Source organism: Lithobates pipiens, unplaced genomic scaffold, assembly GCF_037356315.1.
Source record: "Lithobates pipiens isolate NorthernLeopardFrog02 unplaced genomic scaffold, aLitPip1_a1.2 Scaffold_16, whole genome shotgun sequence".
Classification (NCBI taxonomy): Eukaryota; Metazoa; Chordata; class Amphibia; order Anura; family Ranidae; genus Lithobates; species Lithobates pipiens.
In genome coordinates, this window is record NW_027507748.1 from 527623644 (window position 1) to 527648357 (window position 24714).

At 40.9% G+C, this 24714-nt stretch overlaps 1 protein-coding gene across 1 annotated transcript; it reads left to right on the forward strand.

The window, feature by feature from the left end:
• The first annotated feature begins 5350 nt into the window (after positions 1–5350).
• Positions 5351–19299, forward strand: LOC143983457 (uncharacterized). Its single transcript, XM_077483171.1, has 4 exons — positions 5351–5457; positions 10680–10746; positions 15743–15906; positions 18559–19299. Exons 2-4 carry the CDS (start codon positions 10720–10722, stop codon positions 18791–18793), a joined length of 426 nt encoding a protein of 141 aa, XP_077339297.1. The 5' UTR covers positions 5351–5457; positions 10680–10719; the 3' UTR covers positions 18794–19299.
• The last annotated feature ends 5415 nt before the right edge of the window (positions 19300–24714 follow it).

The following is a 24714-nucleotide window of genomic DNA, read 5'->3' on the forward strand; positions in this document are numbered from 1 at the left end:
ATTTCTCCATTCTGCCTAGCAACTAGTGACGCTGATCTCTGCTCCATGTGATTGGAGCAGAGATCAGTGTTCACTAAATTAAAGCCCAACCCCCCCACAGTTAGTAACACACCCCTAGGAACACTTAACCCCTACACTGCCACCCACTGGTTAACCCTTTCACTGCCAGTGTCATTTACACAGGAATCACTGCATTTATATAGCAGTGATTACTGTATAAATGACAATGGTCACAAAAATGTGTCAAAAATGTCTGATATGTCCGCCACAATGTCGCAGTCACAATAAAAATCACTAATCGCCGCCATTACTAGTAAAAAAAAAATAATAAAAAATTATTAATAAAAATGCCATAAAACTATCCCTATTTTGTAAACGCTATAACTTTTGCGCAAAGCAATCAATAATCGCTTATTGCGATTTTTTTTTACCAAAAATATGTAGAAGAATACATATCGGCCTAAACTGAGGGAAAAAAATGTTTTTTTATATATTTTTGGGGGATATTTATTATAACAAAAAGTAAAAAATAATGCGTTTTTTTCAAAATTGTCGCTCTATTTTTGTTTATAGCGCAAAAAATGAAAACCGCAGGGGTGATCAAATACCACCAAAAGAAAGCTCTATTTGTGGGAAAAAAAGGACGTCAATTTTGTTTGGGAGCCACGTCGCACGACCGCGCAATTGTCAGTTAAATGGACGCAGTGCTGAATCGCAAAAAGTGGTCTGATCTTTGACCAGCAAAATGGTACGGTCTGTAAGTGGTTAAATGGCAGCGTAAAGATGCCCCTCTTTGTCTTATATGTAATATAAGGCCAGCTAATTTAATACATATATTATGAAGATGTCCTAAACTCTGTCACTATTGGTAAGGGGTTATCTCTAGTGATAGCTCTGTCTTTAAGACAGAATTGATGGAAGAACCTGGGGTATGCTTTTTAAGTATGATAGATGAGGATCTCGGAATCTAGGATCCAGGAAAACACCCATGTACTGATAGTTAGGACTCTTTCAGGCCTGTAAAACTTATAGCCCAAAAATGGATGTCTCCACATCCTCCAACGTTAGGTCAATGGAAAATGAAAATAAATGATATGGTACTAAAAAATATATATATCTGCATAGGAAATACTCAGAAAAACTTGGTAAGGTGTGGGGGATGTGGCTGACTACCATGGGTTCAGCAATCACAACCATCAATTAGGTAGAATGGCACAAGGGGTTTGAGGGCTGGTATAGTTGTGATAATGTAATGACCTTTTATTACGCCAGATATATATGAACCTCCAAATATAGCAGTGTAAAAACTTGAATAATGGGGTTGGGAGATAAAGATATTAGTAGGATAAAAAGTTATGAGGTCTGCTTTGTTTTTGTTTGTTTTTTTATTTTTCCTAAATATTGCTTATAAATTTGTGTTTATTATGATTAGAAAATAAGTACATGGGTTGTGTATATGTCTTGTGTCAAATGTAAGGTGTGTGGGGACAGGCTGGGGAGAGATACTAGTCAGTCCCTGGGTAGGCACTGGTTAGTATCAGAGCCAGATACACACAGGTTACATAAGCCACGATCGTTGGAGCGAGTTCAATAATTCTAGCACTAGACCTCCTCTGTAATTCTAAACATGTAACCTGTAAAACATTTTTTAAAGGATCGCTTAGTACACAACAAAAAATCGTGCTAACTTTAGTGGTATTTTTATGAATGAAACAGTTTCTTTCCAAAAAAAACATTTGGAAAATTGCTGCGCAAATATCATGTAACATAAAAAGTTGCAAAGACCACCCTTTTATTCCATCGGGTGTCGGCTAAAACAATATATAATGCTTGAGGGTTCTGAGTAATTTTCTAGCATAAGAAAATGATGATTTTTATATGTAGGAGAGAAGTCTCAGAATGGGCCTGGGTGGCAAGGGGTTAATTATCATAAGTAATATACAAATAATTATTATAAGCACTGTGAGTTCATCCTGTCAGTCTGCTGCAGAGTGTTCCAGCTTGTATTTAAACTGGCTGCTCTGTATGTAGCTTCTGACAGGCTGCGCAAGGAGCCCCAAATCACCAGAACCATAGATGATAGCAGCCCCATATTTTAACCAGTGCTGGAGTGGGTCTTTAGCTACCTACCCCCAAATGTGGGGTCTCTGTGACTCCTGATCGCCGAGCTACAATCCTTGAAGTAGATCTTTTTTTTTTTTGGGCAAATGGGCCTATCTTGAGAAAGGGGCCTGGAGCTGCAGCTCCAATAGCCCCTATGTTAATCCGGCCCTGAATGTAACGAATAAAAAAAAAAGGATTTAATAAAAAAAACAAAAAAAAATATACGTACCTCTGGGAATGTGACCTGTCATTAATGGGAGAAAAGGATCCAATGAAAGGGTTTCCTTTATCTTGTATCTATCAATATCCACAATACTTACCATTCAGGTCTTCTGTTTTCTGCTGTTGGCCATTGACTTTACAGCTGGCACCAAAGCATCCAACGATGGCTCTGAAGCAGGCGCGCACAAAAGCCAGAGTCCTCTTCATTCTTGTGAGCTTTTTGGATGAGATATCTGCAGGATGGGCACTGATATCTCCTTCCATAGGTGGTCTTCCAATCTTTGGTATTATTTTGAGAAACAACCTTTTTAAGGTTAAATCTGTTCATTATGAAGAATAATGAAACACGCTTGAAACGAGAATGAAATTGTAATGAAATCGGATCAGATTACAAGAAAAAACTCGCCAGAGAAAGAAGCTTGTGTTAACCATTCAGAGTAAACAAAGCTCCTGGTGCTCTTCTAATTGACAATTTTTCTTAAAGGAGCCTCCTCCTGGTTTTGAAATTCAGCCAGTAAGCTTATTATACAACTCTAAGCCCTTGTACACACGGTCCAAGATTCCGACGGAATGTGTCCAATTCGGACCGTTTTGTCGGATAATCCAACTGTGTGTGGTCTTCATCGGACTGTTTCCGTCTGAGTATCCGACGGACCAAGTTTTCCAACTTGTCGGTAAAATTTACCAACAACATGATCCGATCGGACATACTCCGATCATGTGTAGAGAATTCCGATCGGACAAAGTGCCACGCATGCTCAGATCAAATTCCTACACCAAAGCTATTGGCTACTAGCCTGAACGTAGTCGTAACGAAATAACGTCATCACGTTCTGAACGATCGGATTTCCCGACAACTTTGTCCGACCGTGTGTATGCAACAGTTTCGGACAAAATACATCGGACAAAATCCGACGAGCAAAATCCGACGGATTTGGTTGTCGGAATGTCCGACCGTGTGTACAAGGGCTAAGACCCCTTTCACACTGGGCTGTTTTGCAGGTGCTATTGTGCTAAAACTAGCTTTCACACTGGAGCGGTGCGCTAGCAGGATGGTCAAAAAATTCCTGCTAGCAGCATCTTCGGAGCGGCGAAGGAGCGGTGTATACACCGCTCCTGCCCATTGAAATCAATGGGGCAGCGCGGCTATAACCCTTTCTCGGCTGCTAGCGGAGGGATTTCTTATTTATTTTACCTTTTCAACTTTTTATTTTTTACAATGTTTAAAAAAAAAAATAATCTGTCACTTTTATACCTATTAGAAAGAATGTAAACATCCTTTGTAATAGAAAAAAAACATGACAAGACCTCTTAAATATGAGATCTGGGCTCAAAAAGACCTCAGATCTTAGATTTACACTAAAATGCAATAAAAAAAAATGTTGTCCTTTAAAAAAATTAAAAAATATAAAATGCCCCTATAAGAGCTATGGGCGGAAGTGACATTATGACGTCGCTTCGGCCCTACAGTGTCATGGAGATGGGCGGGCCATCTTCCCCTCACTCGTCTCTATGTCAGCCCAGGGGACAGACGCAATCGCCTCCACCGCTGCTAACGGCTCCGGTAAGCGGCAGAGGGCACCGGATTGCGGCGGGAGGGGGGCCCTCTCCCGCCATAGATAAAAGTGATCTTGTGGCGAATCTGCCACAGAGACCACTTTTATCTTGTACCAGACTGCTGGCCGAACACGGGGATACCGGGGTTATGGCAGCTTGCTGCTGTCGTAACAACGATATCCGTCCCCAAAATACCGTCGTTAAATAATGCTCAGCATCCCAGCCACAGCATATAACATAGCAAAGTCCCAGTTCAGGCAAGCTCACCCAGCAGGATAAAGTCATAAGTAACAGGAGTGGGCCTTCCAGCATCAAGCTCATTACATTACACAGCCATTTATCTCCAAACACTGTTCTCCTCTGACATTTTCAACTCAGCTGGCAATAAGCAGGTCTATAGGGTAAGTACCTGCCCTCTTCAATTAACCCCTTCTCAATTAACCCTGCCCCAGGTAGACCCTCCACATACCGCCCCTCCCCCCCGTTCCAGGCCCGGGGCTGGACAATTTATACCACAATGGCCATAGGCCTGGGAAAGGGCTTTTTTTTCCCAAATGCAAGCGCCCAGGTCTATGCCCCCTTCCTACTCTGAATCCACATAATTTCTAGACTGGATTGTTGCTGTAAACCTATCATGGTCAATTCTATCAGTTTCCATTAGGCGGTACAATTCCTGGTACTCCTCTGTGAGGAGCAGTTGCACCAATTCTGAGCCACCTTTTAAACAATGCCATGTTTTTGAATCCAGCCAGGCAGTCCTCAATGTGGTCGTCTGGTGGCTTTGGCTCTAAAAAGTCACCAGCACAGATTCTACCTTTGTTACTACTGAGAGCAGCACCAACCTTTTCTACTATCTCAGAGGGTTCCTGTCCCTCCGTGAGACACCTGCTCTCCACAGTAGGCTCAACCACTAGCACTTGATCCCCAGGTTTAGACTCTCTGACACTGGCGGACCGGTTGGCAACCCCCCTCTGAGTCCTGGCTAATGGTTTATGCCCACGTTTAAGCACTTTGTGATTTTTGGCTACCCTGTAGCATGGAGTATGATGCACAGTAACTCGGGGAGGGGCGCATATCTTCCGCAGGATGCTGTGGCTCACCACTCAACGATGTGACCTGTTCCCTGGTGGGGATCAAAGGGGAGTCCTTCCTCTGAGTATATTATACAATACAGTACAATCCTCCGTTGGGTGCTGCAATTGGATTGTAGATGACAAATGCTTTTTGTTAACGCCAACCAGTTGTGGATTTCATAGTTCCCTAAGTTATGTAATGCAGTATATAATTCTTATATAGAGAACCGCTACAACAGCTCTATAGTTGTTATCTTGACTTTGACATACCGCTGAAGGTTAAAGTGATTGTGAATCCAGGTCTTCTGGTCTATGATCTCCAGTCATGAGGAACAGCTAAGAATAATTGAATTTCTTTAATTTTTAACAGGATGAATTTCAACTTCTGTTGTAGTTACCTCTTAACAACACATCATGATAAAGACAGGAATGACTTTCTTGTCTCTATTCTTTTGGGAACATCACAGGGTTTGCTCGCTATTTACTGTATGGCAGAAAAAAGGTAGGCTGAAATAGATATCGCATCTGAAATACTTTTTTATAATTTTAATTTTTTTACTTTTTTTCAATATCTATCAGATACTTTTATTGTTCTATGTGATCTTGTATGGTAGTATTCAGCCTGGCCGCTGTTTATCTACAAAACTATAACTTTTTTTTTACATTTTAGCATTAAATTACATTTTACAAATTGAAGGGCTGATTATCGTAAAAAAATTCTCTTTTTTATTAATTTTTTTCATTTAACTGACAGCATGTAATAATTTGTGTGAAATATTCAAAATGCGTTGTTCTGTAATAATATTCAGTATATGACACTAGATTGCAGCTTGTAGTCAGGTAATGTAGTCCATAGAGAATTTTGAGTATGACAGAGCTCTCTAAAAATATATGAAGGGATATGTTCTTGAAAAAGTACGATATTTTTGGTATAAAGCTGATTATTTTTAATAATGATAATAATAATAATGATGATGATGATTTGTTTAGAATTTTAGAACCATAACGCATATGTACAAAATAACAGATTTTTTTTTTTTATCCTTGTTTAGTTTTACTTGAATTGGCCCCAAGCTGATTGAAAATCGATCAGTGATTGGCCTTGTCAGCACCATTCCACCCAAAATCCATAGATGGATGCAGGCGCTGTTTGGGCATTCTGACAGCCAGTGCTGCAAGCTGTCAGAACATGATAGTCACAGTGGAAGATTCATCTATCCACACTGTTTAGCATGGATAGAGGAATATGTTTGACATCTTTCTTTTAGCCTTCAAGCAGAACAAAAGAAATCTATGTATGTTATTGCTAGCCTTAGTTATGGAGTTTCTGGAGTCAACTGTTTAACACATTACCCTCTCTTATGATGGTAAACAGTGTAGTTGATCAGACATTTGACAGTCCAGCCTCTGTCGGACTTTGGATGACATCTGATCTTCTATTGCTCTTTACATTGATGATCAGTGAGAAGAATGCTCCTTACATTGGTGATCAGTGAGAAGAATGTGTCTTACATTGATGATCATTGAGAAGAACGCTCCTTACATTGATGATCAGTGAGAAGAACGCTCCTTACATTGATGATCAGTGAGAAGAACGCACGTTACATTGCTGATCAGTGAGAAGAATGTGTCTTACATTGATGATCAGTGAGAAGAACGCACGTTACATTGATGATCAGTGATAAGAATGCATCTTACATTGTTGGTCAGTGAGAAGAATGCATCTTACATTGTTGGTCAGTGAGAAGAATGCATCTTACATTGTTGGTCAGTGAGAAGAATGCATCTTACATTGTTGGTCAGTGAGAAGAATGCATCTTACATTGGTGATCAGTGAGAAGAATGTGTCTTACATTGATGATCAGTGAGAAGAACGCTCCTTACATTGATGATCAGTGAGAAGAATGCTCCTTACATTGATGATCAGTGAGAAGAACGCACGTTACATTGATGATCAGTGAGAAGAATGCTCCTTACATTGTTGGTCAGTGAGAAGAATGCATCTTACATTGATGATCAGTGAGAAGAATGCTCCTTACATTGATGATCAGTGAGAAGAACGCACGTTACATTGATGATCAGTGAGAAGAATGCTCCTTACATTGATGATCAGTGAGAAGAACGCACGTTACATTGATGATCAGTGAGAAGAATGCTCCTTACATTGTTGGTCAGTGAGAAGAATGCATCTTACATTGGTGATCAGTGAGAAGAATGCTCCTTACATTGATGATCGGTGAGAAGAATGCTCCTTACATTGTTGGTCAGTGAGAAGAATGCTCCTTACATTGATGATCAGTGAGAAGAATGTGTCTTACATTGATGATCGGTGAGAAGAATGCGTCTTACATTGATGATCGGTGAGAAGACTGCTCCTTACATTGGTGGTCAGTGAGAAGAATGCTCCTTACATTGATGATCAGTGAGAAGAATGTGTCTTACATTGATGATCGGTGAGAAGAATGCGTCTTACATTGATGATCGGTGAGAAGACTGCTCCTTACATTGGTGGTCAGTGAGAAGAATGCGTCTTACATTGATGATCAGTGAGAAGAATGCTCTTTACATTGGTGGTCATTGAGAAGAATGCTCTTTACATTGGTGGTCAGTGAGAAGAATGCTCCTTACATTGATGATCGGTGAGAAGAATGTGTCTTACATTGATGATCGGTGAGAAGAATGTGTCTTACATTGATGATCGGTGAGAAGAATGCGTCTTACATTGATGATCGGTGAGAAGACTGCTCCTTACATTGGTGGTCAGTGAGAAGAATGCGTCTTACATTGATGATCAGTGAGAAGAATGCTCTTTACATTGGTGGTCATTGAGAGGAATTCTCCTTACATTGGTGGTCAGTGAGAAGAATGCGTCTTACATTGATGATCAGTGAGAAGAATGCTCTTTACATTGGTGGTCATTGAGAGGAATTCTCCTTACATTGGTGGTCAGTAAGAAGAATGATCCTTACATTGATGGTTATTGTGAAGAATTCCCCTAACATTGTAGGGTCATCAGGAGGAATGCTCCTTACATTGGTGGTCAGTAAGAAGAATGCATCTTACATTGGTGGTTAGTGAGAAGAATGCATCTTACATTGGTGGTTAGTGAGAAGAATGCATTTTATATTGGTGGTCAGTGATAAGAATGCATCTTACATTGGTGATCAGTGAGAAGAATGTGTCTTACATTGGTGATCAGTGAGAAGAATGCATCTTACATTGGTGATCAGTGGGAAGAATGTTCCTTACATTGGTGATCAGTGAGAAGAATGTTCCTTACATTGGTGATCAGTGAGAAGAATGCTCCTTACATTGATGATCGGTGAGAAGAATGTTCCTTACATTGGTGATCAGTGAGAAGAATGTTCCTTACATTGGTGATCAGTGAGAAGAATGCTCCTTACATTGATGATCGGTGAGAAGAATGTTCCTTACATTGGTGATCAGTGGGAAGAATGCTCCTTACATTGGTGATCAGTGGGAAGAATGCTCCTTACATTGGTGATCAGTGGGAAGAATGTTCCTTACATTGGTGATCAGTGAGAAGAATGTTCCTTACATTGGTGATCAGTGGGAAGAATGCTCCTTACATTGGTGATCAGTGAGAAGAATGCTCCTTACATTGGTGATCAGTGGGAAGAATGCTCCTTACATTGTTGGTCAGTGAGAAGAATGCTCCTTACATTGTTGGTCAGTGAGAAGAATGCTCCTTACATTGATGATCAGTGAGAAGAATGTGTCTTACATTGATGATCAGTGAGAAGAATGCTCTTTACATTGGTGGTCATTGAGAAGAATGCTCTTTACATTGATGATCGGTGAGAAGAATGCTCTTTACATTGGTGGTCAGTGAGAAGAATGTGTCTTACATTGATGATCGGTGAGAAGACTGCTCCTTACATTGGTGGTCAGTGAGAAGAATGCGTCTTACATTGATGATCAGTGAGAAGAATGCTCTTTACATTGGTGGTCATTGAGAGGAATTCTCCTTACATTGGTGGTCAGTAAGAAGAATGATCCTTACATTGATGGTTATTGTGAAGAATTCCCCTAACATTGTAGGGTCATCAGGAGGAATGCTCCTTACATTGGTGGTCAGTAAGAAGAATGCATCTTACATTGGTGGTTAGTGAGAAGAATGCATCTTACATTGGTGGTTAGTGAGAAGAATGCATTTTATATTGGTGGTCAGTGATAAGAATGCATCTTACATTGGTGGTCAGTGAGAAGAATGCATCTTACATTGGTGGTCAGTGAGAAGAGTGCCCCCTTACAGATAAAAAAAAAGATTAATAGTGTCAGTGGTTATTTATCTGAGATACAAGTTGCTCATTTCCTAGTATCCTCTGGAGGAAACTTAGGGTTCCAGGGAGCCTTGGCTGAGAAAGATCAGTTATCGTGTCACCAGTTGTATAAGAATGGCAACATTAAGAGGGCTATGATTCTAACTACATTGATAACAATGTAAAATGAAAGTGGTTGTAAAGGCTAAAGGTTTTTGGGTTTTCTTTTTAACCTTAGGCCGCGTACACACGTGGGGACTGTTCGCTCAACTTTGTCCGCTGAACAGTGTTTCGGCGGACAGTCCGCTCGTGTGTGGGCTTTCAGCGGACAGTTTCAGCGAACAGTCTGCTGAACAAAGTTTTTCAGAATTTCCGAAAAACTCTCGTTTGTAGGCTTGTTCGTCAAACTAAGTTCCGCGCATGCTCAGAAAGGATTTACACGCCGAAGTTTGCATTGCAGTGTATAGGACGTCGTTTTCTAGTCCCGTCGTACGTGCCGTTCACGTCATCGCGCACGGTTTCAGCGGACTGTTCGTTCGTCGTGTGTGGCCAAGTCCGTCCATGCTAATTTTGAGCGGACTGTCCGCTGAAACTGTTTGACGGACAAAGTTGAGCGAACAGTCCCCGCGTGTGTACGCAGCCTTAGAGCGGAGCTCCACTTAAAAGGGGAAGTTCTGCTTTAAGACATCCTCTGAGTTTTGATAGGTACCCGCTCCTACTTCTGCTGCATAAGTTCTCCTCGCCCCTCCCTCCCTGTAGCCTTCTGGGACACGTCACAAGACTCAGAAGACTGGGACTCGTGCTTGGGCAGTGGCCAGCCAGCTCTGAAGCCAAAAGTCGTACATAGCCGGCTTCCCACAGTTAGGTTGTCGGTGCCGGGAACCCAGAGGCTGATGAATAAATAGCCCGGGTGAGGGCGGTGCTGGATCATTACACAGGTAGCTTTGTAGCTGCTGCCTTTTTTATTTTTTTTTTATTTTACAGACTGGAAACCACTTTAATGCATTCTCTGCATTAAATAAAAAAATCCTTTAGGTGCAGCTGCTCACCCCTAAATACTTACCTGAGGCTGAGCCCAGTCTAGCACTGTGCCAGAGAGCAGCAGCACTGCTCTCTCTATCTTCCTCCTCATTGGACCCAGCAAGCTGTCAATCAAATCCAGTGACAAGAGAGTAAGGACAAGCCACCCTGCGTATGTCAATAGAAGCACACAGTGTGGCTTGGAAGCAAGCCAGCATGAGTAACCCCTGTAAGCAGCTTGCAGGAGCGGGAGGGGGGATTGAAGGTAGGAGGAGGAGCCAGGAGCATGGAGACCCCAGAAAAGGAGGATTGGGGCTGCTCTGTGCAAAACGATTGCATACGGCAGGTAAGTATGACATGTTTTGTTATTAAACAAAAAAAAAAAAAGACCCTTTTATTTCACTTTGTTTTTCTTTTTAAGATTGTAGAAAGGAATTGGCGCCTATCCCAGTTTTAAGCATATGAAAATGCCGAATAAAGCACAAGAGGTAAGCTGTTGTCTCACTCTGTTCTATCCGCTTGTCTTAATCACTTGATAATGCACCGTGCAGAGACTACGTCATTTGTCAGATGGGGCTTATAAAGAGAAGTGCTGATTTATGAACATTGCAGGCAAGTGAAAGTATAGCCTATAGCAAGCAATCCGATAAAAAATGTCATTTTTCAAGTTAAAGTTAGAGAGTGTCTGACTGTGGAAATGGGGTGTCTCCCTGCAGGTATGCCAGAAATGAAGCATTTTATTCCATTAAAGACATTCCTGTTACAAGTCTAAATCTGCATTATGGCAGAATGGCTCTTATGTATATGTTGCTGATCTGCATTCCCTCCAACCTTATCTGTTTTACTGACAACAGAAAGACACCTCTGTGACCAGAATTGTATAATAGTTGAAAGAATGTGAAATATATATATATACTTTTGTTGGTAAATCTGATTGAAGGTACTGTATGTGGCCAGATTAAACTGTCGATGCCTTAAAGCAGAACTTTGGTCAAAAATATCAAGGTGAAAAAGAGTAACCCGTTCAAGGATAACATAACAGAATCAGCTTTTGCTGCACTATTAAATTTAAAGAAGAAGTAATCCCTGATGGGTTTACTTCCTCTTTGTCTCCCTGCAAAGGTAAAGCATAATGGATTGCTATGCCAATAGTAGCCCATTATGTGTCACTTACCAGACACAGGAGCCAGCGATGTCACAGCTGTCCCCTGTAGCACGGAGCGTCCATCTTCTTCTGGGTATCACTGCTCCAGCCACTCACAGCGCCGGAGCAGTGGTGACCTCACTCCCGCGCATGCGCTGTAGACAGCGGTGCCTGTCTTTTAGTAAATATCTCCTAAATCGTATAGGTTTAGGAGATATTTCTTGGACCTACAGGTAAGCCTTAATCTAGGCTTACATCTAGGTCAACTTGGTTTGTAAGGTTTTACAACCAATTAAAGTCCAAAGATTTCCCCTGCAGTACTTTTTCCTGCCGCTAGATGTCCTCCATCTAATGGACAGCATCAATCATCCCACTTCCTCTGAGCCCATGTCCTCTTGGACTTGCCACAACCTAAACAGGGACAGTGAAAGAAGCAGCAGCACAGTGATGAGTTCATTTCTCTGTCGCTCTGCTTTATCTTGCTATTGGCATGCTAATTGTCAGCACATGAACAGATTAGTTAAGGTGTTACCAAACTCAGGAGCCTGCATTCACTATATCTGGTCTCCCATGGTACACAGAACATGAAAATGCAATTATTTTAGTAAATATAAACTGCTAAATACATTTTCTGATCAGCAGTTAGAGCAGTCTTGTGGCTTCTATCAGTGTCCAGCAGAGCACTGGTTAAAGCTTGTAGGAGGAGTTTTCATTCTACCCTAATTGTCCTATGAGGCTGCAGGACCTCTGACCCTCTGTCTGGACAGTGCTGATTGGCCCTGTGCTGATCACATGCACCCGCCCAAGAAAATAAATCTCTCTAGCAATACACACCAAACTGAGCATGTGCAGCTTGCCCCCAATGCTCTGTACTATCAGCAGATAGATTGGGGACTGTGGAAGAAGGGGAGGATCAAAGGAAACAGGACCAAACAGCCTTTTTACACAGTGCAGAAGATTTAACCCCTTAAGTTCTAGATGAAAACAGATGCACCAACTAAGTGTAGCTTTAGAAACGTTAATGAGATACAGAAAGAGTATTATGCACACATTGAGAATTGAGCATAGGCACAATCAAATAAAGGTGACACTACACTCGGCTGTCTTTACTTCATGGGAGAGAGGAGGTGATGCAACGCACATCAAAGGAGCCCAGATGCGGGAAAGGCTGCCTGCCTACAGTCAAGTAGTCCGGTGAAAACTGACCCTTCCTGGTCCAGTTCAACGCACTGTCAGATAGGCGTGACGTCACTTCCCGAATATGCAGCTGATTTTCGGCTACGCGTTTGTGGAGCATGCGCTCCTTCTTCAGGCTCCTTAGGTTTCCTAGTGAGTATAACAAACAAGCATGCTTTACTGCATATACACACTGATTTTACTGTTGTGAGTTAAGTAACACTTTAATTGTGCTGATTCTTAAATAATAACTGAAGCCATATTTTTTTGTTTTTGAATAGAGGGATTAGAACACCTGTGAGAATTGTATTGCTGTCTTTGCCCCATGTGTTGGAGATTCTTTCTCTCCTGGGGTCTTGTTTACCATTCATCACCAAGAGTGAAAAGTAAAAAAAAATCTTAAATTTTGGGTTGTCACCAGAACAGAAATAGAGAGGGAATCTTCCAATGGGGATACTAGTTTTTACAACCAGGGATTTCCTCAATTTAAAGGGAATTCCTGCCACATCCTGTTTTGGCTATGGGACAGGAAGTAAAGGGAAACCTCCGCAAGTGGACACAGATGGCAAAAAAAAAAAAACCCTGACAAGGGGTTATAACCTTCCATTAGTCTAAAATGAAAGAAAAGTTTTGCCTTTAGTTCTAATTTAATCACGCACCCCAACTGTGCTGTGCAAGGACTGCAAGAGGCTGATACCAAACCAAACTCAGGTACTGACACTACTCAAATTTAAAATTGAAGCAAAAAAATGCTGCTTGTCTAACCCAAACCTGCTTGTGATGTATATATGTAACCTCAGTCAGTGTTGCTCCACAAATCACACCCACTGATGCATTTCGTGGATGAGGTGAAATGCATCAGTGGCAGGGTTTGTGGAGCAGCACTGACTGAGGCTACATATACACATCACTACCAGGATTGGGTTAGGTGAGCGACTGCTTTTTTTGCTTCAATTTCCATTACTCACTGGATGAGCCAAGTCTCACACCGCCCCCCCCCCCTAATACCCTGAGCATCAGCAGGGCTGCGCACCTCGGCTTGAAATGACACCATTAAGTTTAGACGGGTCCTAAAATACAATAAATGTGTAAATACCTTATTTTAAATTGATCAGGAGCAGTCATAAGATCCAACAGCTCCGGCTTCCCGTGGGACAGTGAGCAGCCAGGGATGGGAGGTAGCACTGATGAAGAATGGGCAATAGGTGTCTGCGGGTGATGTCACAGCTGAGTGCTCCCTGACACAGAGTAGCCAGAGTTTCTTCATCACATGACCGCACAGGAGCCAATAAAAAAGGGGGTATTTACCTGCATTTTCTTAAAGAGCTATTCAATACACGTAGCAGGAAGGGGGAGGCAGCATTTTTAAGGACACCTATAGCTGGCCTTCAGTACTACTTTAATGAGTGCATAGCTGAATTCATTTGTACCTTTTGTATCTGCTTAGAGCTCAGCTTTAAAAGACCAGTGAATCTAAAAAAGGACAATGAGGCTGATTTACTGGAGCTATATTGGGTTCATCTACAAGCATTACTACAACTACTTTTAATATATTATTATAACTATACACATGTAATATTTTGTTTCTGTATAACCCTGCTTCACGAAGTATACATCACATTTTTTTGCCATATGGAGCTCTCACTTATTTCCTCTATGTCCTTACACTGCCCAATGCTGCAACCATATATTATGCCGCCTCCGCTCCTGTGTTGGGGTTATGGTCTCGGCCCTGTGCCGGCTCTTCTACACTGCAGTCACTGTCTGGGTTGGTGAGTGTTGTTGGTAAACTATCTATATACACTAAAAATACTCTTGAGCAAAGTTTTTTACGCCTTTATATATATTCCATAGGAATGTCTGTCGCATCTGCTCCTGACAAGTGGGAATACCCACGAAACGCGTAGAGCTTTAGTTGATGCCGCAGTTACACTCCATACGGATTGATATTTACTTACTACCATTATACGTTATGATAAAAAAACTAAAAAAAACGAAAAGTATAAAAAAGAAGAGAGGGACCTCTAAGTGTAGCAACATGGTTACATTTAATGAAGGTATAACATTTAGCAATACATGGTTGATGATTAAAAGAGGTACATCTAAGTATGCAGCTATCTGGGGTAAAGCTGTCCACATTGACCATCCTCCTCACCGCCATTGACGTCATCCCTTCCACTCTGCGCTCCAGGAACGCTTCAAGCCTCGCTTTCAGAACGCTCTAATGCAGGGTAGTCTTCCTAGCCACCATTGCAGACTGACAGTGGTGAGAGCCGGTGGTGCGGAGGATGATCTATGTGGACAGCTTTACCCCAGCTTTACCTCATACTTAGACGTGGCTGTTTTGATCATAAACCATGTGAGTTGCTAAATGTTGTACCTTCATTAAATGTAATCATATTGCTACACTTAGAGCCTTCTCTTTTATACTCTGTAGCTTCTGCTGGATTTTGCTTCTAATCCCCTTGTGGAGGCCGCCTTTTGTGGATAGACATTTTATGGTTACACAACCTGGTCACATTGCTATAATCTTTTTATATGAACTATAAACTGAAGGACTTATGAATAAATGGTTGTGGAACGAATCATTTTTTCCATTATTTCTTATGAGGAAATTCGCTTTGATATACAAGTGTTTTGGATTACAAGCATGTTTCTGGAACTAATTATGCTCGCTATCCAAGGGTTTACTGTATTGGTGTTGCCATCAATGCTATGCAGAATAGCTTTTTGATCACAAGAAGGATATCTGATAAGGCCATCCCTATTACCATTGCTTTTCATGCAAGTGAGAATTACAGGGCAAGAATATTTGATACAGTGAGCTAGCTAGTGCAGGGAGGATGATATTTTTAATAAACCCAACATTTTGCATTATATTCTGTTATTTTATAAAGTATATCAAAAATTCATAAGCTTATGCACAATAGTAACAACCTGGAGACCTTGGTGTATCTAATATGACCATGAATATTGGAATGATTTTTTTTTTTACAGCAGCACATAAATATAACATTAGCGGTAACCGGTAAAAATTTTGTCCGTTAGCGCATTTCAAGAAATAATTTGTCATGAAGGAATGTTACAAGCCAACAAAAATGCACATCCAGGGAGAAAGAACAACTTGTGAATTGCTGACACTTATTTCTTGTTACGTGAATCAGGATGCAGTAATTAACCTGAAGTCCATAAAGGATCTTGGGAACCAGCTGGGCTTTGAATGGACCATTGTTGCACGAGAACTTGGATTCAGCAGACCAGAAATCAGACAGTTCCATACCGCCTCAATGGAAAAGAAGATTCAGGCACAGAAAATGCTAGAGTGCTGGTAATTACCATGTCATTGCTTATCAACTCTATGCAGGAGCAGCTTGTGCTTATAGATAAAAGCTCCCTCTGCCAATGTGATCACATAAGCGTCTCTTAAAAAGAAAATATTGTAAATGCAACGTTCCACCAAAGCATAAGAATAACCACATTTATCTAAAAAGTAATATTCAGACTGCTATAATTGCTTTCAATAGATGGGCTTACAAGAGAACATTTTAACTGAAGATTAAGTATGTAGTCACTACATTTACTGTGTAGCTAAAATTTGTTTTTTTACAGCTTATAGAAATACGATGTTCTGTCTGTTTGGCTTTTATAGGATAGCCCATGTTTATATTTCTGGTGAATGATGGCTTCCACACATACACAGACTCAATTATGCTTTAATAGTCATAAGAACACATAGTCTGTGACTCCTTCCCTGCATACGTGTTCTGAGTATGCATGACAGCCTGCATTCACGGAAGACACAAACAGGAACCTGCATGTGCTGATACAGTTGTGTTACAATGGCATGTAGCAGGCAATAAGTTGTGTCTCTCCAAATTCACATAATATTATTATTATTATTATTATTATTGTACAGCATTTATATAGCACCAACAGTTTGCTCAGTGCTTTACAAAATAGGGAGACCGTACAGTTGCAATAAAATTCAAGACAAGAGGGTAAGGTCGCAGTAAAGATATTCGTTATTGTAGCTCCAATTTATCACAAAAGTGAACTGCAATACCCATGCATTTAATCTTCTCCCCTCTATGGATACCCCTTGGGTAAGCAATGAGTCGCTTGCAGGAGCTTATTCCCTTCCCGTCCCCAACTCCCAGCCTTTTAAAAACTTCTAGTTAGAAGGTGGGCATTTGGGTCATGTGACCACTGTGATTGGCTGTCACATGAGCAGAAAGCTCCTGATCACAAGTATGCATTGGGTGCTTTCTGATTCCTAGCAATGACTGTGCTGGGAGCATGCAGGGCACGTGCTTTCAGTACAGTTTTGTGTTTTAATAGGACCACATATATGCGCGGCCTCTCTGCATTAAAGCCCAACCGCCAAGAGGTCACATATATGTGTGCAGCTGGTGGGAAAAATCTAAAAAACAAAGGCTAGTGACACCAAAGATAATAACGGTGAGGGGTCAGCTGATGCAGAAAATAGAACTTCAGTTTCAGGTTGAGGCTGATTCACACCTGAGTGGGTGTTTTTTCTGCCGTCTTGTTGCACATTTTTGCAAACCGTTTATTTTTTTTCGGTTTAGCTCTTTTATATTAACCAAAAAAGAAAATTTTCATCTGTTTCATCATTTGTTACAATGTTTTCTCAGCTTTTTCCTCTGCTTCATTCTCTTCCTGGAATTTATTTATTTTTAGGAGTAGGGTTAACCTAACCCCTAACAAAAATAACAAAATAAATAAATATTAATAATAAATAATCACTTGGGTTAGAGGTTAACCCTAACAAAATAAATAAAAGCTTAGGTTAGAGTTGGGGTAATTTATTTATTTTAGGGAAATGTGTCATTATTATTTATTAGTATTTTCTATTTATTATTACTATTATTATTTTGTTTTATTTCTTTTGCATTTGGGCAGAAAAAATTGCAACAAAACATACACAAAAGCACAAATAGCATGCTTCAATGCATTTCTGTGGGGAAATAACACCAATCTGCCCAAATCAAGCTACAAAAGAAGCTCCAACATTTTTTTGACCTTCAGGTGACTTGGAGCGGAGATGTGAAACAACACCACAGAAATTAAGCTCCGGTGTTTTGGAGCTCAGGTGTGAACAGGGCCTGAGGCAGGATAAGCTTTCCTGAACCAATGAGTTTTCAGGGATTGCCTAAAGGCAGACAAAGTAGGAGATCGCAGTACACACTGAGGAAGGGAGTTCTAAAGAATGGGAGAGGCTCTGAAGAAGCCCTAGAGGTGAGCATGGGAGGAGGTGACGAGAAGGCAAGTGAGTCGGAGATCTTGGGAGGAGTGAAGAGGACCATTTGGGCGAAATTTTAAGACAAGATGGCGATGTAAGTTGGAGGCAGAATTGTGGATGACTTTGTATGAGGTTTTTAATATTTTGAAGTTTATGCAATGGGCGATCGTAAGCCAATGGAGAGAAATATCTAGTTACGTTATTGTTGTGTCCATATTTGATGGTGCAGTCAACTTTTTTTAAGATCTGAATGTGCATGCATGGTTAGACTCCTGTTGAAGCTGGCAGGTGAAAAGTGCCTACCAAGTGGAAGGTTCACATAAAAAATGAAACCCCAAATTTACAGAAAAAATATAGGCCTATATTTTTCACATCTGTCCTAACAGCAGCCTAGGATTGATTGATGTATCTTTTCTTTCTTTTTTTCAAGCTACAGACGAAACATAGAAAGATTTTGCATGGGAAGCAAATTAGGAAAATCTTTCACAAGAGAAACACAGGCTGTTGTTGCTTCAATACTTTGAATCACTGACTCAAAACAGCATGCAGATAATGACTTTATGCTTTATTCTGACTTTCGTGACCTGCATACATGGTCTGAATCAGTGACTCAGAATGCATTGAAGCCATTGCAAAAATTAGCCAGCCAACCAGCTTTTGCGGAAACTCCCATTTTCTTTAATGGCTTTCAAACACTGACTTGAGTTTGTGCACATGCAGGTATGAGAAGGCCTGGAACGATCTGAACAAGACTAAGATTCTACAGGATGCCTTGGAACGTGCAGGCAGAAAGGATCTTGCTGACAAGCTTCGCTGTCTCCACTGGGGGCATCAGAAACTGAGCAGTAGAGTGGAACTTCCTTCGGCTTTCCCCTTCCTAATCACTGTGCATAAAACTATCAATAACAAGGAAGGTCTAAAGAAAATAAACCAGCTTAGTATTAAATATATATAATCTGGATTTCCCAGAATGTTCTGTAGTTACTCCACAAGCAGTATGTATATACTGAATCTACAGGTTATCACCTGCCCAAAATATACAAACACCAGCATCCTTTCTTACCTAAATATGTGTTCATTACTTCTAAGGACATGAGCAGACTGCCATCAAGGAATCCTAATTCCAGACCACATGAGCAATGAGTAAACGTAGCATGCATGGGAGCCTGCCAGAAGGTTGCTTACCTGCCTCCAGCCATTCATAGAGGCCACCATCATCTGAATCCACAGATCTAAGAATTACTTCTGCTCCCAGGAGTTGCATGATGGCAGGCATTAGACCCTTGGTGAAGACCAGCAAGTTGAAGTTTTACAGGTTCTCCTTACATGAAATTATTGGCTGATGATAAAAGATATAATCTTGTATAGTCTCTTATTGGGAAGTCATTTGAATGTGTAAAATTCTGCTTTGCGTAGATGATGTACTATTGATTTTAATTCAAAATAAATTAGCTAGCTAAATATTTGCATTTATTTTCTTCAGATTCCAATCATACAAAAAAATAATTTCTGTTTACTTATTTCATCTGCCCATGACTGGGTATTCAAAGTGAACTAAATATTTGCTTTTATTTTCTCACAGAAGATCGAATCTGCAGAAACATCAATGTGAGCATGCCATTTTCCTTTCTCTAGGGAAAAAGAAAACCTTTTTCCTTTAGGGTGAGGCTGCCCTGTATGCAAGGGTTAAATACTCATCTAGGTACCAGAAAACTTAATTTTACAAACCCGATCACCTGTCAACCTGCACTTTTCTCTACTCCTCTTCGCTTGAGTGGTGGACTGTCCCTCAGCATATTATGGGCACTGCATTGTACTTGATGACATCACAGAATCTGTGACTGACGAAGTGCAAGGGAGAAGAGGCTGTGAGACCAGCCTAGCAGTAAAGGGGGAGTGTGATGGTTCAAAACCTCAATCGGGTTTAAATTAGGTATCTGCCTGCTGCTGGTCCTAATTATAAAGTGGAGATATGCGTGCATGCCGGGAGTAACCACTCTGACACCTGTTCAGTTTGATTACTTCCACATCTCTGTTTATTGCAGGGCGGTGCTCAATGTTATATACACAGAGAACAATAGAGCATAGGTCATTACTATGTAAATGTGGTCAGTCTAAAAGGGTACATCTTATTGGCTGAAATACAAGAGGAATGCAGGAACTTGATGCTTAGGCTTAGTTGTTGCTGGCTCTTCTCATTTCCTCATACCTCCAATGCGGGGGCTGTAGGGGGTAGACACCATCTTTTGGTTCCAAAGCAGAGCTGAGCTGTTTACTATATAACAAGTAAGGCGTTGCATAGAAACATGTATACACATAAGAAAATAGGTATTTTTATGATTATCATTATGTACATTACATTCCTTCACAGGAGCAAAAGATCTGGTAAGTGAAACTGCTTTTTTCCCTAGTTTCCCCAAAAGAAGCATTTAACCCTTGCAATATGGAGGATCTTCCTTTTCTGCTTTTAAGTAAACCTTTTCTGAGAAATATGGGGCTGCCACTGTTGATTTTCTCCTAAAAATAAATGGTACTTACCCAATAACCTAATCTTCTGCCATCAGGGTTCTCTGAGTCACTGAAGGGCTAATTCCACGTATACACGACCGGACTTTTCAACGGACTAGGTCCGACGGAATGAATGCGTCGGATATTACGATCGTGTATGGGCTCCAGCTGACTTTCTTTCCCCAAAAGTCAGACGGACCTAGAAATAAAACATGTTTCAAATCTTTCCGATGGACTCGAGTCTGGTCAAAAAATCCGTTCTTCTGTATGCTAGTCCGACAGACGAAAACCGATGCTAGGGCAGCTATTGGCTACTGGCTATGACCTTCCTTATTCTAGACCGGTCATATGTCATCACGTTCAAATCCGTCAGACTTTGGTGTGCTTGTTTGTGGCCAAGTCCGTTCATTCGGAAAGTCTGTCGGAACTCCACCAAAAGTCGTTCGGGAAGACCGGACGTATTCCGTTGAAAAGTCCAGTCATGTTTACGTGGCATAAGTCCTCATTTGCATACTTGTTCTAGTTAGTGACTCAAAGTAGTAAAGACTGAGGGTCAGTATAACTGCCAAAATGACCCAATATCAGAAATTTAGAAAAATGTGTAAACTGCGCTTGGATATAAATGAACAAAAAACTATAAATTAAAAATTATACTAAACATAAATAATAGGCAGCAGCTCGAAGTGAGATACAAACACACAAATGCAAAGAAAGATAAAAAGAACTGCGCCAAAAGCACTAGATAAAAAATAACTATATACATATAACTATGCAAAGAATGTATGGCATAGGTGTCTATGGCCAAAAGTGGTCACTAAACATGCGTATAGTGTTCACAAAAAGATATATGCATCAATAATGTATGAAAAATAAGGACCATACATAAAATTAAAAATAAACATAAAAATTATTATAAATTAAAGTCCATTAAGATGTTCCGATATTCCAAGCGATCAGCATATCACCACCGTAATCACACACACACTCCGAAATTTTGTGCCCGTCACCAGATAAGTGATGCGCTTACCAGATGAATGAACAATTACAGCCTTAATGGTATTTAGAGAGATTAGAGCTTCAATCAAGGCTCCTGCATCCAGATAACCCCCAATGTAGATAAATGGCCAAATCCCAATCTTTGGAGCTCCAATGGATATATCATCAGCAACACCGTTAAAGAAAAAGAAATGCCTCCATAGCGTAAAAACGTCAGGAAATTTATTTAAAGTAAAAGAATCACACTTACATATAACAGATTTCTGTCAGGCATTAGAACAGAACAAAACACGCCGGCCGGCATACAAACAAGCGTCCCGTCCTCCCCTCGTAGAGCGTGGTGGCGTCACTGCGTATATCGGAACATCTTAATGGACTTTAATTTATAATAATTTTTATGTTTATTTTTAATTTTATGTATGGTCCTTATTTTTCATACATTATTGATGCATATATCTTTTTGTGAACACTATACGCATGTTTAGTGACCACTTTTGGCCATAGACACCTATGCCATACATTCTTTGCATAGTTATATGTATATAGTTATTTTTTATCTAGTGCTTTTGGCGCAGTTCTTTTTATCTTTCCAATATCAGAAATGCCAGCCTGTTTCTCTCATGAAAGGTTTCCGACAAGAAGGACTCAAGGCAAAAATTTTATTTTCCCATGCAGTGGGGATGACCCCATACTGCATGGGTTAACTGCTCATTTTTGTCTAGGGCAATTGTAGAGTGGGGATACCTAATCTGCCAATCCTGTGAGCACAAGACCAATGCCCACCACAGCTGTCTCCTGCCCCTACACTAGCAGTCTTGTAAATGGACTGTTCCTGATGTCATCACACCCATAAATCGGCTCTGGATGTCAGGACAGTGGGAACAGTCCACAGCTGGTCGTGGGGGAGCGTGGTTTTCCAAAGGATCAGGTAAGTATAGCTTTTCCTTACACACCTGGACAAAATGAGCAGTTAACCAATGCAGTTCAGGCACAGCCCCACAGCATGAGAAAATAAGCATTTTGCCCAGAATTCATCATTAAAAGAACTTGGAAGGGCAGGTCTAAGGGATCAGTGTAAATTCAACGAACACTGGCCCTTTCACCTGAGCGGTGTCCATTCATTCTCAGCAGGAAAATTCTGCACGGATGCCTTGCTTGGTCAGATTAGAACAGTATAGCTGTTACATTGGTGTCGACCATGTCCATGCCCAATTTTCCCATGCGAGGCCTATGGCTGTGAGCAGATGTAGGCAGACTTGCGCCCACCTATAGCTGCCAACCTTCACTTCGTTCCGTAATCGTGGACCTGAACACAAACCTTTTCAGTTTGGTCCAATGGACCGGAAGGCAACCCAGGAGGTGGACATATGTAGGTGGACCCATAAGCATGTATAGCTGTCTGTTTTGGTAAAAAAAATAGACCGACAAACCACCTGTATGAAAGGGGCCAGAGTCATTAAAAATAAGGATATTGGTAGCCACAGTGATACAGGCACGCACGATAACACACAAGCTTAGGTCGCTATAGTTTCCCTTTTAAAAATGCACTAAACTACAGAAGTGAACCAGCCTCATAGGGAAAAAAATAGGATTTCTACTTTTGATAAAATTTTCCCTTCAAATTGGTGATTTTGGCTACTGGAATAGCTTGTGCTATGTACAGTCGGGTGCGTAGCAGCAATACCAGGCACTTCCCCCTCTACAGTCAGATATAGAGAAAGTTGGTTGTACCGAATCTCTGCCATATAGGGGAAGCCTTCTATTTTTTCAATGAATATGAGAAATGAGGTGGAAATCATAGCATCATCCACTTACTGTACATACCAAAAGTTACTACGGTATATGACAGCCTAAGCTAGGCCCAAACAAGATATTTAAAGTGCCAGGAAAACTGGAACGCTCTTTTAAAGCTGAAGTTTAATGCTTATGTATTGTGTTTCACGATTCCTACTTTTCCTTTTATCACAATGCTAATAACATTTTTAAATAAGACCTGGTTTTCATTACATATCTTATTTTAGACCCAGGGATGTCATAACTGAGTCTCTTTACTCTTTACTACTCTATGGAATGCAGGCACATGGCTTTCATTGCTGTCAGTGTCCCCACTGCATAGATTTACACTCTCTTTTTATTTTGGTGACCGTTATTAAAGCTTGTACACACTGAGAAAATTGGGTGAACATTTTCTTCCGAAGAACAATCATACAATTTTCTGATATTGTGTACACAAATTTTGACAGTTGATTCCGACCTTCTGAATTAAGATTTCCGAAGGAACAAACTGGAGAAGTTTTCTTGTACGGGACCAGAACGAACGATTTCCGTTTAATGTGTACCGTTTTTGTACAAGAAATAATCAGAAACAAAAGACTGCTCCTGTTCAGAAACAATAAAGAAGAAAAAAAAAGCATTTGTTGCAGAATTTTTAGACATTATTTCCTTCCTCGGTTCTGACTTTCTGTGAAACTAGGAAAATCGGATGATCGTGTGCCCGATTTCCTTATAGTGTGTACCCACCTTTACTCCGGCACAGTGGTAGGAAATTCAAAATGTTGGCACCAGAACAAAATATGGTGGTAAATCTTCTAAGACGGACACTTAATCTAGAATTCCCCTCACTGTAGAGATTTCCTTATAGACTGTGTAGTGGCTCCAGGAAAGGGACATCTTTGCAACAGCACAGAGGCGGCGATTTAAAAAATAATCCACTATATACTTTCATTTACAGGTCTGCCCCCTAAAACACAGTAAAGTTTTTAGTCTCCCTTTACAGTACGTGGAAATTGCAGTGCTCTATGATCATTAATTAAGCAAGTTAATTAACTCTTGAGAATAAAAATATTAAAGCGGTTCTCCACCCTGAAGTGGAAGTTCCGCTCATCTGATCCCCCCCCCCCCCTCCGGTGCCACAATCGGCACCTTTCAGGGATGAGGGGGGTGCAGGTACCTGGATAATCCAGGTATCTGCACCCACTTCCAGGACAAGACCGCCGCAGATGCCCCGCCCCCCGTCGTGTTCTGGGAAACACACAGTTCCCAGGACACAACGGGGACAAGCAGAGACGCGCAGCGCGACTTGCGCATGCGCAGTAGGGAACCGGGCATTGAAACCGCAATGCTTCACTTCCCGATTCCCTGAGAGAGGATGGCGGCGGGGGCAGCAGAGAGATGAGCGATTGCTCGTCATCTGCCGCCGACATCGCTGGACCCTGGGACAGGTAAGTGTCAATTTATTAAAAGTCAGCAGCTGCAGTATCTGTAGCTGCTGGCTTTTAATATTTTTTTTAAAGGTGCAGAACCACTTTAAAGAAAAAGAAAACTTCAAGATGTAAAACAACTTGTGGTGACACTTTGGGAGAGATTTACTAA

What these genes read in the sequence shown, in the direction of transcription:
- LOC143983457 (XM_077483171.1), top strand. Translation starts at nt 10,720, where the DNA reads ATGAAAATGCCGAATAAAGCACAAGAG. An exon ending in TGCCGAATAAAGCACAAGAG is followed by an intron (nt 10,747 to 15,742) that starts GTAAGCTGTTGT and finishes TACGTGAATCAG; the next exon opens with GATGCAGTAATTAACCTGAA. An exon ending in CAGAAAATGCTAGAGTGCTG is followed by an intron (nt 15,907 to 18,558) that starts GTAATTACCATG and finishes GTGCACATGCAG; the next exon opens with GTATGAGAAGGCCTGGAACG.